This window comes from Rhinopithecus bieti, unplaced genomic scaffold (genome assembly GCF_001698545.2).
Source record: "Rhinopithecus bieti isolate Rb0 unplaced genomic scaffold, ASM169854v2 scaffold_13349, whole genome shotgun sequence".
NCBI lineage: Eukaryota > Metazoa > Chordata > Mammalia > Primates > Cercopithecidae > Rhinopithecus > Rhinopithecus bieti.
In genome coordinates this window covers 2,465,251-2,479,143 of record NW_016807772.1, presented here as the reverse complement: position 1 = coordinate 2,479,143, position 13,893 = coordinate 2,465,251, and the positions used below count along the sequence as shown (strand labels likewise).

General features: G+C 42.3%; 1 protein-coding gene across 1 annotated transcript in view; it reads right to left on the bottom strand.

The window, feature by feature from the left end:
- Window positions 1–3,510: 3,510 nt before the first annotated feature.
- FAM114A1 (family with sequence similarity 114 member A1) overlaps window positions 3,511–13,893 on the bottom strand; it is a 78,925-nt gene continuing 68,542 nt past the window's right edge. The window contains exons 12-14 of the mRNA XM_017883781.1: window positions 13,402–13,474; window positions 8,221–8,274; window positions 3,511–5,790 (exon numbers count right to left, since the gene is read on the bottom strand). Of these exons, the coding sequence (XP_017739270.1) occupies window positions 5,689–5,790; window positions 8,221–8,274; window positions 13,402–13,474 (229 nt within the window). The 3' untranslated portion in view covers window positions 3,511–5,688. The remainder of the gene's footprint in view (window positions 5,791–8,220; window positions 8,275–13,401; window positions 13,475–13,893) is intronic.

Here is a 13,893-nt window from a genome sequence, read left to right as displayed (position 1 = left end):
GCACAATGCCCAGCACAGAGTAAATGCATTTAGTGATTATGACTGAATCTTTTGTACCAATTGTTTTCTGGTTAATGGGGAAATAAGACAAAAAGAAGTAGAGGAAGAGAAGGGAAATAAGAGATATGGAAAAGAGGGGCAGGATGTTAAAAGCTGATCCTGGAAGACAGGTACTTGGTGACTGTCAAAAAAAATATCTTAAGAGAGAAAAAGGATAAAGATGGCAGAGACTCAGAGGCAGAAGCTCAGCCTTGTTTTTTGCCCAGGTTTCATCCATCTGGCCTTGGCTTCCACACTTGCTTTTGCTTCCAAGTGGCGGCTTCCAAGCCTCGTGGTGAAACCCCGGGCAGGGAGATAGAACATCTCTGGATCACCCTAAACTTCTGCACTCAGTGAAGGCATTTAAGAAATAAACACATTCTTCTTTTGCAATATAGAATTCCTTTGAGACTAATACAAGAGACAATCCTGTCAAGTGAGTCAGCAGTGACCACAGGCTGATATAATCCAATTGCGTTTTGGCTGACAGCTCAGGCGGAGAAAAATTCACTCTGATCCAAAGGTAAATGTAGTTTAAATCCCAACACAAAATTCATAATCAGCTTCTATTCCTGGTCTATGATGACCCCAGACACCAGAAATAGCAGAAATACCATTAATACATTTCCTACTGTTTGGGGTGTAATGATTTAATCATTGCTAAAGGTAAAATGTCCAAAGGGTAGAATAATTCAGATTATTTTCAGGGTCTAAGAAAAAAAAAAAAGGCTGGGTGCAATGGCTCACGCCTGTAATCCCAGCACTTTGGGAGGCTGAAGAGAGTGGATCACATGAGCTCAGGAGTTCAAGACCAGCCTGGCCAACATGGTGAAACCCTGTCTCTACTAAACAAATACAAAAATTAGCTGGGTGTGGTGGTGGGCACCTGTAATCCCAGCTACTCGGGAGGCTGAGGCAGAATGGCTTGAACCCGGGAGGTGGAGGTTGCAGCGAGCTGAGATTGCACCACTGCACTCCAGTCTAAGGGACAGAGTGACGGTGCGTCTCAGAAAAAAAGAAAAAAGAAAAGAAAGAAGAAAGAAGAGAAAGAAAGAGAGAGAGAGAAAGAAAGAGAAAGAAAGGAAAGAAAGGAAAGAAAGAAAGAAAAGAAAGAAAGAAAAGAAGAAAAAGAAAGAAAAGAAGAGAGAGAGAGAGGGAGGGAGGGAGGGAAGAGGAGGGAGGGAGGGAAGAAAAAAAGAGAGAAAGAATGGTGTCTTTCCTCAGAATTAGATAGCAGTAGATATTCCACTGCAGCATCCAGTACAGATGAACATACAGCAAATGAACATAAACTTGCATAAGTGATGAGATAATCTAGAAAAATGAAACACATGGTTAACTATGTCTTTTTTTTTTTTTATGGGAAGAATGGCTGGTCTGAATACACTCCTGTGTTATTACGAATTCTAATCAACTACAAAACCAGAGTGAAATTGAAGCTCTAAAATGGATTTTCAGTATGATCTCTTCTGATGAGCCTTTACAAACACAGTAATGTAAGACACCAAGTTGAAGCCTGGATCTGCATATCAAAATGCAGGGCACGCTTACTTAGGAGGAAGATCAGAGGGCAGTTTTACATTATAGAAAAACTAGCTTGACCCTGAAAAATAATTGCTTTTATAAAAAATTAAATATCATTTGAAGTCATGTATTATGATCAACCCCATCTGTTCAACACACACACACACATGCACACGCGTGCGCGAACACACACACACACGTTTTTAGGAAAGATGAGAAAGTAAATGTTCATTTCAAATTTTTGCTAAATTGCTTCCCTGAGATATTATATCCTGGACCTCCGGGATGGCTGTGATTGGAATCTGTCTGCCTTTATTTCTAACATGAAAACAGCATGGCCCGCCTGTGCAGAAGGTGACTTTCCAGGTATTTGAGCACCTTGGGGAAGCTGATCTCTACAAACCACTAAGGAACGCTCTTATTTCCCTATTCAGTCCTCTTCCTTGTATTCAGCACTTTCCTTCAGCCTGCCCAAGGCTGGAACATCCTTCATCCCCTCTGAGCCCTCAACTGAGGCCCATAGTTCCTTAGCTGGTACTGCTGAGGCTGTAGCACATCCTCACTCACCCCTGCCAGGGCCTCCACTCATCACACTGCTTATTTAGCTATGAGTTTGATGTGCAGCCCAGGGTGACACGCGGAGAAAACAGAGCCTTCTCTTCTCGGTGGGATACAATATTTAAGCTAAGGCCTATGCTTTAAGATTTGGGACTCCATTTTGCCCTTTTGATCTGTCTGTATCAATACCTGAAAGCAGTTTTTCTTGAACTCATTTTACTTTGAATTTGAGATCCACTTTCGATGCTTCTTATTAAATAAGGCCCAGGCACAGGCCTACATTCATTATTTAGACTAGAACTTATTTTGCACTTGATGTTAAGAAAAAGCTGGCATGCTTCTTCAGGGTAATTGCATAGAATGAAATGAACCCAATTTACGTAAAGGATTATTGAAGGAATAAAAAACTTCCAAGGTAAGCCTGTTAAATCATTCATTTAGTAACTCACTGACATTTGCACAGATCTGGATCCTGCGCTTTGCCAGGTTTTAAAGCAAAGCAAAGAAGCAATTATTTAAAAGTGATGGCGAAAAACAGTATTGAAAGAAATCCTGGAGGGTGGATCTATTTTAAGTGATTATTCTCTCTTATATAATGTAATTCGCAGACTATGGAACTAGGCCCAGGGAATCATCTCTCAGCCTGTCTTCACCTGGCAACCTTAGACATTCCAGCATTAGAAGGTAAGTGCAATGCCAATGACATCAACTACTTCTTTTTGAATAATTATCTCTTATTCTTTTAAGCATTTATATTTCATTTTATCTTTAAAGTTTTTGCTATGGATGCACTACACAGGTGCCTTTAGGCTTAAGTCTAAGCCTGGGATTCTAGCTCCTTGAAAAATACTTGTTTCCCTTTTTTTCTCTCTTTTTATTTTTTTAATTGAGACAGCGTCTCCCTCTGCCACCCAGACTGGAGTGCAGTGGTGCATCATGGCTCACTGCAACCTCTGCCACCCGGGCTCAAACGATTCTCGTGCCTCAGCCTCCTGAGTAGATGGGACTACAGGCGCGAGCCACTATATCCGGCTATTTTTTTTTTTTTTTTTTTTTGTATTTTTAGCAGAGACAGGGTCGGCCAGGCTGGTCTCGAGCTCCTGACCTCAGGTAATCCGCACACCTTAGCCTCCCAAAGTGCTGGGATTACAGGTGTGAGCCACTGTGCCCCACCACTTGTTTCTCTTTTACATTTTCATTTAATGTCTAAACCCATCTGATGCAAAAAACAAAACGACAACAAAAAACCAGTGTGAAGAAATTGTAAAGCTAAATCATTTCTTCTGCTCTACACATAAAAAATCTAAAATTGACGAAGAGGTAACTGCAACATTTTCATCAGTTAATCATTCTCTAGACTTAATAACAAAAGCATTTCTGGCAATCAGAAAAGGGGAAAAATCTTTAATTGATTTCTCAGGTAATTTTTTTCCAGATTGTACATAAAGTGTTCTTATGTTTTCCATTTGAATGTTTCAGGAGACATACAAATGAAATACAGTACATAGACAAATGAAATGCTAATAAGAAGTAGGATGATATTAAAATATCCCTACTTTGCCTGTATGGAACAAAGGCAGTCTACTCCATCAGGGGAATCAAAGGATATGTGAACAAGAGGTTTCCCCCTTGCAAAACTATGAGCTTCATTTGCACTGGAGGGAGCTACTAGGCAAGGCTTCACATGACAGTGCCTGTAGGGATGTCCATGGGGCTGTGAAGCAGGTGTATTCTATAGAACATGCAGCTGCACTGAAGGTGTGGAGCAAAAGAAGCAGCCACTGACAGTGCACCTCCTGGCTGCATGGTCTTCTGTGCAGTCTCATGGATCAATATACCGGTTAGTTAAAACACACATCAGTATTTTCTGTCCTTCAGCAACGATGATGATATTTGCCACCAGCGAGTGTGATCTGTGAAGCGATTTTAAAATGCAGTCCTGGGATTCTACTGTATTGAAACACCTTTGATTTTCTATCTGAATACTTCCAAGCTTTGTAATTATGCCATCATGTGCTTGTGATCATAAGAAATTAATTTTAAAGTAAATACTCTTCAGTATCCCTGTTCATATATATTTTCACCTCATATATATAGTTCGGGATAAAATAGTGTAAAAAGTATAGGAAAATACAACAAATTAAAGGGTAGGACATTTAAAAAAACCCACGAATTTACCTTGTTCTTCAAAGTTTTAGGGTTTAAAATTTATTGGTATTTTAAGCCAGTGGTCCCCAACCTTTTGGTACCAGGGACCAGTTTCATGGAGGACAATTTTTTCACTGACTGGGGTAGCAGGATGGGGTGGGGATGGTTTCGGCATGAAACTGTTCAACCTCAGATCATCAGGCGTTAGATTCAGATTCATCAGGCATTAGAGTCTCACAAGGAGCACACAACCTAGATCGCTCGCATGTGCAGTTCACAATAGGGTTCACACTCCTATGAGACTCTAATGTCGCTGCTGCTGATCTGACAGGAGGCGGAGCTCAGGTGGTAGTGCAAGCTATGGGGAGCAGCTGTAAATACAGATGAAGCTGTGCTCACTCACCCACCACTCACCCCCTGCTGTGTGGCCTGGTTCCTAACAGACCATGGACTGGTACTGGTCTGTGGCCTGGGGGTGGGGACCCCTGTTTTAAGCAGTTTAAGAATTATTCTCTTTCAGAATATCTACTTCTACTGGGATAAGATCATGTTTCTTTACTGTGAGCACACAGTAGGTGCTCAATAAACGCTTGTTGCAAGAATGAATGACTGGCTGGGCGCAGTGGCTCATGCCTGTAATCCCAGCACTTTGGGAGGCTGAGGTGGGGGACCATGAGGTCAGCAGATCGAGACCATCCTGGCCAACATAGTGAAACCCCGTCTCTACTAAAAATACAAACAAAAAATTGGCTGGGTGTGGTGGCGCATGCCTGTAGTCCCAGCTACTCAGGAGGCTGAGGCAGGAGAATCACTTGAACCCAGGAGGAGGAGGCTGCAGTGAGCCGAGATTGTGCCAACGCACTCCAGCCTGGTGCTAGAGCAAGACTCCATCTCAAAAAAAAAAAAAAAGAATGACCATATGTTCCTTTTTTTACCATAATAGGTAAAATCCATAAGTAGTGTTATTTTTGCCTGCAACATTTACGTAACAAAACAAAGTTCAGTTTTAGAATTGATTTAAAGTAATACTATAAGAACGGAACATTTAAAGGTTGAAATTTAAAGGATTAAAAAAAAAGCCTAAGGTCTGCCCATGAATTTTAAATACAGCATGCTTAACCAGGAAAATGAACATGAATATCTGTAAATAAATTTCAGATGAAAGGAAATTTTCAATATAAGCCGTGTAAGTTTAAATTAACTTAAAGAAAACACAATTGTTTGTAAAAATAATTATACACATTGAGAGAAATGATAACTCTCTCTAAATTTGCATTCTCAATATTGTCTGTGCAAAATTGCTTGTAGTGTCCTCAAATGGGTGTCTGTGGCCAGGTGCACAGAGAACATCCCCTTAAATGGTACATATTGAGGCAAGGCGGCCAGCTGTCTCCTTTAACTAGATGGAGTCTGGCCAGGTCACGGCTGTGCTTTCAGACAACTGGTCTGGATATGTGAGACCTGCAGAACAGGCAGCAGCAGCTGGAAGGCATCCTGTATGTATGTCGTGCTGTTGCAGCCCTGCGAGAGGAGAAAAATGAGATTGAAGGGTTATTTTCATAGTTCAACCTTGACAATTCTTCCAATTGGATAATGTCCCCACTCTTCAACCCACTCCCCAATACTGGATTGTATTTATCTTGCAATGTTGGTGCTTAAAGCAAGTGTAAACACATGCTTTTGGATGGGGCATGTCCAGCTCTCAATTATCTATACTAACAGAGAGAATAATTTACTCGAGATGAGGCAAATCATTTTCATGGATTTTTTTTTTTGAGATGGAGTCTTGCTCTGTCACCAGGCTGGAGTGCAGGGCACGATCTTGGTTCACTGCAACTTCCGCCTCCCAGGTTCAAGCAATTTCCCTGCTTCAGCCTCCCGAGTAGCTAGGACTACAGGTGCGTGCCACCACACCCAGCTAATTTGTTTGTATTTTAGTAGAGACAGGGTTTCACCATGTTGGCCAGGATGGCCTTGATCTCCTGAATTCGTGATCCGCCCGCCTCGGCCTCCCAAAGTTCTGGATTAGAGGCGTGAGCCACTTCTATGGACTTTTAAGATCCATCAGTGTGTGTACATTTTTGGCCCATGGTATTTCCTGTCTTATCTATCCCTTTTTCCAGATCAACCCTACTGCCCTGAAATAACACAAAAACACAGTATGAAGGAGGTCAGTTTGTCCTACCCTACAGATCGATAAATAAGAATCATCAACATAAAGCTAACTGGAGATATTATTGGGCAGTTATTCACAGCAAATTTGAACACTGTTATCCTCCTATGCATGGTACTTCCTGCTTGGTTGGCATTGCTGACATTATTATTCCTGTTTTGTGGTGCACTAACGCACAGTATTGGATGGAGAGGCCTTTTAAAGGCTAGGGTAACTAAAACATGTGAAAACATCTATTGGGGAAACAGAAAATACATTTGACCTTATATTCCTCATACCTGACATGGTAAGTTAATTTTATATCTTCTGGGTGGCCAAGGGAGAGATTTTTCTTGTACCACATTCTGCCTCTGACTGCCAAGTTTTCTCTTAGCTGTGTCTGTCCCTCCAAGACCTGCCCCTACAGCTCCTATTCCTTCTGGCTGATGCCATCCTACTGTGCAGCTGCATCCTAAACAATAATATTCAGTGCCATCACTTAGTTATTTCTGTACCTTTGTCGTTTTCCTTAACCGTAAGGTGCAAGTCCCCTAAGCAATGCTATAAATATGTAGGTAGCTGATATGGTTTGGCTGTGTCACCACCCAAATCTCATCTTGAATTTCCCACAATTTCCACATGTTGTGGGAGGGACCTGGTGGGAGGTAATTGAATCATGGGGGCAGGTCTTTCCCGTGCTATTCTTGTGATAGTGAGTCTCATGAGATCTGATGGTTTTATAAAGGGGAGTTTCTCTGCACAAGCTCTCTTCTTTTGTCTGCAGCCACGTGAGATGTGCCTTTCACCTACCACCATGACTACGAGGCCTCCCCAACCACGTGGAATTGTGAATTCATTAAATTTCTTTCTTTTGTAAATTGCCCAGTCTTGGGTATGTCTTTATCAGCAGTGTGAAAATGGACTAATACAGTAGCCCTCCTGAACTTTTGTAATTTCCAAATTCTGCAATGGACAGCCACCTCAGAGAGCAAAATCCTATGATGTATGCATCGCCCATGTTCAAACTTAGCTTGTTAACACCTTGTGCCTTCAGCTAGGTGCCCTGGGCTGTGACTTATAGTTTAGCCCCTAACAGAAGATTTTCCTCTACCAATCTTCTACCTTTCCTCTACAAGTAGAACACAGTGCCTGTGATTCAAGAATGAGAATTCTTCCTGGACCTCTTTTCTTCTCTCTTAGGCGACCGTTTCTGGTAAAGACACAGCAGTGTTGGTTGGGGCAGCTTTATGTCAACACAGCTGATGCTGCACAGTCCTAGTGAGCGGCAGCTCACAGAGTGAGAAGGCACAGAGGATGGTGCCCTTGTCATCGACAGGGCATAGGCTAAACATTCTCCTGGTCATTGTTGCCAGCTTGGAGATTAGACCCAGCTAAACCAAAGGTTATTCTAAATCGAAGGAAGTGCCCATTTTAATGAAAATCACCGATGAGCAATAACCCCTCATTGCAGCCAATAATCACAGTGTTAAATCTAGTGTCAAATTTGGCAGCAGAAATCTGCTTCTGCTGGAGCAAACAGTGACGGAAATAACGTGCAAGCTTAGCGTTTCTTTTTATAATCAGGAATTCTTGAAAATTAGGTATTGTTGCTTCATCAGAGGGTTTACAGCTGGTTGAGCCACACAAATATTCTCAAAACAGACTTGATGATGAGATGCAGAATTGCAATAACATTTGCTGTGGGGGAGAAAGAAAAAAGATAAAAAAAAAAAAAAAAGAAGAAGCAGTTCTAACATTTACTTTGATTCAGAAGCACTTTCTCTCCAGAGACCACTTACCTCTAACAATACGCTACTGAGCATGGGGTTGAGGACCTCGGCCTTCTTGTTGCTCTGTGGAATCAGAAGTATGAAATTGACAGATTAGTGCTCGTACTACAGGCTTGCCACGTAAAATGTAATACACTGACTTTGTTGAGGGATCTCCTACAGAGGAAGAGGAGGGGAAGCAGAATATTTCCTACAGACCAGGCTTCATACCTGCTGCTGCACCCTTTTAGTCTCATTTAGTTGCAACAGAAATCCTAGGAGGTAGGCAGGTATCATGATAACCCCAATTTAAAGAGGAGAAAATAGGGATCAGAGAGGCTGAGTAACTTGTTTAAGGTCACACAGCTAGAAATTGAAACCGAGACCTTTTTCACGATGTAAATTCCATAGCAGGTCTGGGATAAGAGTGAAGCGAGGGAGGCTGAGTTGTGTAGGCAGAGGGTTGGATGCTGTCTTTACTTAAAATTTTGATATTTTGATGATCATAATATTTTGGCATTGTTATTTTAAAATATTTCATTAAAATATCTATCTAGATTCCTGAGGTTTTTTTCTGTTTCTTTTTTGGGCCCCCTTCCATTTTGCAGCTAAGTCCCTCACTCACCTAACCTAGTCTAAGCCCTGGTCTACTCTTTTTTTTCTTTCTTCTTTTAAATGCAAACATAGGAACTTGGTTATAGGGCATCTTCTAGAAGAGCAGCAAAATTAAGACATTCTTAAATACAACTTGAAAACAGGTCTGCAGATCTACATTTGAAAAACGCAAATATATGTAAAGCACAGAGTGCAGTGCCTGGTATAAAGCAGGGGCTCAAAAAGTGAAAGGCAGGCCAGGTGCGGTGGCTCAAGCCTGCAATCCCAGCACTTTGAGAGGCCAAGGTGGGTGGATCACCTGAGGTCAGGAGTTTGAGACCAGCCTGGCCAACATAGTGAAACCTTGTCTCTACTAAAAAAAAAAAAAATTAGCTGAGCGTGGTGGTGGGTGCCTGTAATCCCAGCTACTTGGGAGGCTGAGGCAGGAGAATTGCTTGAACCCAGGAGGTGGAGGTTCCAGTGAGCCGAGATCACACCACTGCACTCCACCTTGGGTGACAGAGCGAGACTCCATCTAAAAAGAAAAAATGAAAGTGAGAGGCAGAGTTGATATCATTATCTTTGCTTACGCTATTGGTCTATCAATCAATAGTCTTCTCTAAGAGTTCAATCTACTCTTAGACCATTTACCATTAAAGGGATTGGAGAGAGAGAGAGGGCAATGTTAATAAGTTAGCTTCTCTTACAGTACCTGGAAGAGTTCAGAGTAAACAAAAACATATAAATTAAATATATCTTCCCAGAGCAGCCCACTTTCATTGACGTTACTCTACTGACGGTGAAGTAATGTCTTCCTGGGGAAATCATAATGGAGTCTTGGGAGAAACCTCTTTAAAAACCTAGTCATTTTAGTAAGTAACCAGAAAATCCATTATGGTATTTGCTTTCATGTTTATTTGATTATCAATAAACCTCTAAAATATAATCAAATGAGGGCAATAAGATGACAATGGTTTTCAGAATCAATGAGGTATGCAAGCAATTTAAATAGAGTCTAGAGAGCAATATACACTCATTAACTTCAAATTATGAATAATGACGGCTTTAGAGAACAGAAACACTGACTTGATGTAAATGATTCATCACAGCACAAGATTGGAGGTACTGTTGTGGTGAGATGGCCTTTCTAAATTCTATTTTAGATTCAGGTTTTTCTTCCCCATAATGATAAACTGTGTAGTCCCAATTTTGTTCACGCAAACACTTGTACATGTGTGTGTATATATAAATATATGTAAGTTCAAGTGCACAGCCATCTGCTACAGCCTTGCTACATAAACTATGGACCATGGATCAGGAACATTGTCATCACCTGACTGCTTACTAGAAATACAGAATCTCAGCCTCGTCCCAGACCTACTGAATAACAATCTTCATTTTAACAACATCTCCAGGTGATTCATGTGCACCTTAAGGTTTGAGAAGCACTGTGCTGGGATACAATATGTGAAAAGGAATGAAAAGCAATATCATGAATACTACCCACTGGTGTAGATAAATTAATGTTTAACACATATCATGCAAAATAGAATACACACAAACATGCACACGGACATTCACACTCTCAAGCCTAAACAAACACGGAGAACCAAAGAGTTGGTATCTGTTTGATGTATCTGGTGGATAACCAACTGGGAATTAGGAGATCTACTGAGATGCTTGGGAGAATCAATTCACCCCTCCGGGCCTCAGTTTCCTCACTTAGTAAACTGTGAAAAGGGGGACAAGAGGTACAATAGAGCCGTAGGAACTGGAGTCACCAAAGCTATTCCATCTTGATTAAGACCTCACACCTCTCTGCAAGCCTAGTGTTTGTATCAAAGTCCATGGACATGAGGTAACTTGGACCACACCGAGGGTGCAAATGCATTTTATCCAGCCTATCATATCAATGAGCTTCCACCTCCCTTGTCATTCTGCTTGTATACAAGGCTGAAACCCTGAAATTAGACCAACATAACAGGAGAAGCAGGTCAGATTTCTTGACAGCAGAATGAATAGGCAGTGCGTAGCTCACCCCTTCTTCACAGAGTCACTGACAGAAGTGTGGGGGACAGGTGTCTTTTTGGGTGACAGCCAGGTCCATGGTCATCTCTCATTTCTTTTGAGAAATGCTCTTGGCCTGAGGAGGAGGAGGGGGCATGCCCCAGAAGCCAGGTGGGTCTGCACAATGAGACACTGATCCCAGTTGCTGCTGAGTGAAGCCACGGTGGACCTGTGACCCATGCTGATGAGCTATTCAAACCTTTTTACCCAGGAACCAGGATTTTGAATGGAAAGACACAGGGTTAGGAACTGCTGCTGTCACTGAGTCACATTCACAGCAGCACTTTAGAGAGAGTATGTGTAGGCCGGGCACAATGGCTCACACCTGTAATCCCAGCACTTTGGGAGGCCGAGGCAGGTGGATCACTTGAGGTCAGGAGTTTGAGACCAGCCTGGCCAACATGGTGAAACCCCGTCTCTACTAAAAATACAAAAATTAACTGAGAGTGGTGGCCCACGCCTGTAATCCCAGCTACTCAGGAGGTTGAGGCATGAGAATCGCTTGTACTTGGGACGCAGAGGCTGCAGTGAGCTGAGATTGCGCCACTGCACTCCAGCCTGGATGACAGAGCGAGACACAGTTTCAAAAAACAAAAAAAGAGTATGCATGAGCTCTGGTGCTGGGTCCCCACAGCGGTTCATTTCCCCCACTGCCTTTCACAAAGCCTCCTTTCTGTCTAAATTTTTTGGAACATGTTTCTGTTGCTTCCTGGTGCGGTTTGAATTGGATCCCCTGCAAAAAGACATATTGAAGTCCTAACCCCCAGCACCTCAGACTGTGACCTTATTTGGATACAGGGTTGTTGCTGGTGTGATAAGTTAGAATGAGGTCATACTGGTCATGCTCTAACCCAATAGGCCTGGTGTCCTTATAAGCAGAGGGAAATGTGGACACAGACACGCATGGAGGGAAGGTGATGTGGAGACACAGGGAGAAAGCAGCCATCTCAAGACACACACAGAGAGACTGGAGTTTTGCAACCACAAGTCAAGGAACACCTGGGGCTACCAGAAGCTGGAATAAGCAAGGAAGAATCCTAGAGGCGTTGGAGAGATCAAGACCCCAAAACCACCTTGCTTTCAGACGTCTAGCCTTCAGAACTATGAGAAAATAACCCAGTTGATGGTACTTTGTCATAGCAGCCCTAGGAAACTAATATACTTGAAACCAAAAAAAAAAAAACCTAATTAGAATAGGAAGTAAAACTGCTGTTTCTCATGGAGAACATCATTAGACTTTGCATTCACGGTTTTAAAGGGAAAAAACAGGAAGGTGAAAGGGAATATTTTCCACTTTTCACTGGGCTCACTAAGGTGAAGCTATACAACATGCCTGATTGCCAAAGAAAACAACCAGAGGCCACACCACCAAGTGAATGGTGAGCCTTTCAGACTTGTTACCCTGAGAATAGAAACACTTGAGCCAATCAGTAACATTTTTTTTCTTTTGGTCAAAGTCAAGTGCTACAATGAAGCAAAGAAAACTCTTATCTCGGCTGGATGTGGTGGCTCATGCCTGTAATCCCGCACTTTGGGAGGCCGAGGCAGGTGGATCACTAGGTCAGGAGTTTAAGACCAGCCTGGCCAACATGGTGAAACCCCATCTCTACTAAAAATACAAAAATTAGCTGGGTGTGGTGGCGTGTGCCTGTAATCCCAGCTACTCAGGAGGCTGAGGCAGGAGAATCGCTTTAGCCCAGGAGGTGGAGGCTGCAGTGAGCCAAGATTGTGCCACTGCACTCCAGCAGTGGACAGGACGAGACTCAGTCTCAAAAAAAAAAAGAAAAAGAGAAAAAGAAAACTCTTATCTTGCATGGTTTATAAAGTAGGCTCTGAGGCCAACAGTGAATGAGAATATTCAAAATTAATCATTTTAACAGAGATTCTGAATTACATATATCACAGATATTAAGTAATAAAAGGAACCTTTCATCTGAAACTTTAAAAAAAAACAAACAGGCTGGGCATGGTGGCTCACGCCTATAATCCCAGCACTTTGCGGGGCCGAGGCAGGTGGATCACGAGGTCAGGAGATCGAGACTATCCTGGCTAACACGGTGAAACCCCGTCTCTACTAAAATTACAAAAGAATTAGCTGGGCACCTGTAGTCCCAGCTACTTGGGAGGCTGAGGTAGGAGAGTGGTGTGAGCACGGGAGGCGGAACTTGCAGCGAGGGGAGATCATGCCACTGCCTAGGCAACAGTGAAACTCTGTCTCCAAACACACACACACATACACACACACACACACACACACCAAAACAAACAAACAAACAAAGAAAATGAGGTTCATAGAGGTTTGAAAACTCACTCACCCAACATCTTGTATGTCTGAAATGGCAGATTCAAGGCTGGAACCCAGTCAGGAGAGTCCTAAACTGCCTGTCCTTAGAGAAGCTGCTCTTGGCCTGACTTTAGCTTACATCATGGCACAGCTTCAGTTTTATGGAGCTACTAAAGAAGGCGCTGGAACTCCACATTTCCTCACAGCCCCTCACAGACATACTTCCCTTAAAAAAGGTGAAAAAAAAATCAAGACTGTAATCTTACCCCAACAGTGGTTAAAGAATTGGTAAACTTCTTTGATAAGGAGGCCACTTCATTGCACATTGCAGTAGTTAATCTGAAAGAAGAAAAAAAATGAGGCTTGGATGTTTTCAATAAGGTAAAATAATTGAACTGTCATGACCATTTCTGATACTAATTCATTATGACATTTAAAAGAATGCCACACACGCTTCAAGATGTTCCACAGAAATGTGCAGTCAGACGGTTTTCCTTAATCATCTTCCATGATTCGCAATCACAGTTTAATCTAATCCTGGTTTTCTTTCCATGCTTAATTAAAGAATAATCATCCAACTCACTTGACCTCTTTTAGAATGAAAACCATGTGCAGGAAAATACCAGCCTTGAGCTCCACATGTGTAGAGGTACACACGCTTGCCAGATGGCTGGTTTCCAGCTTTTTGGTCATTTCAAAATAATCAGGAACATTCACTGAGGCACTATGTTAAACACTTTTGTGTGCCTGATCATATT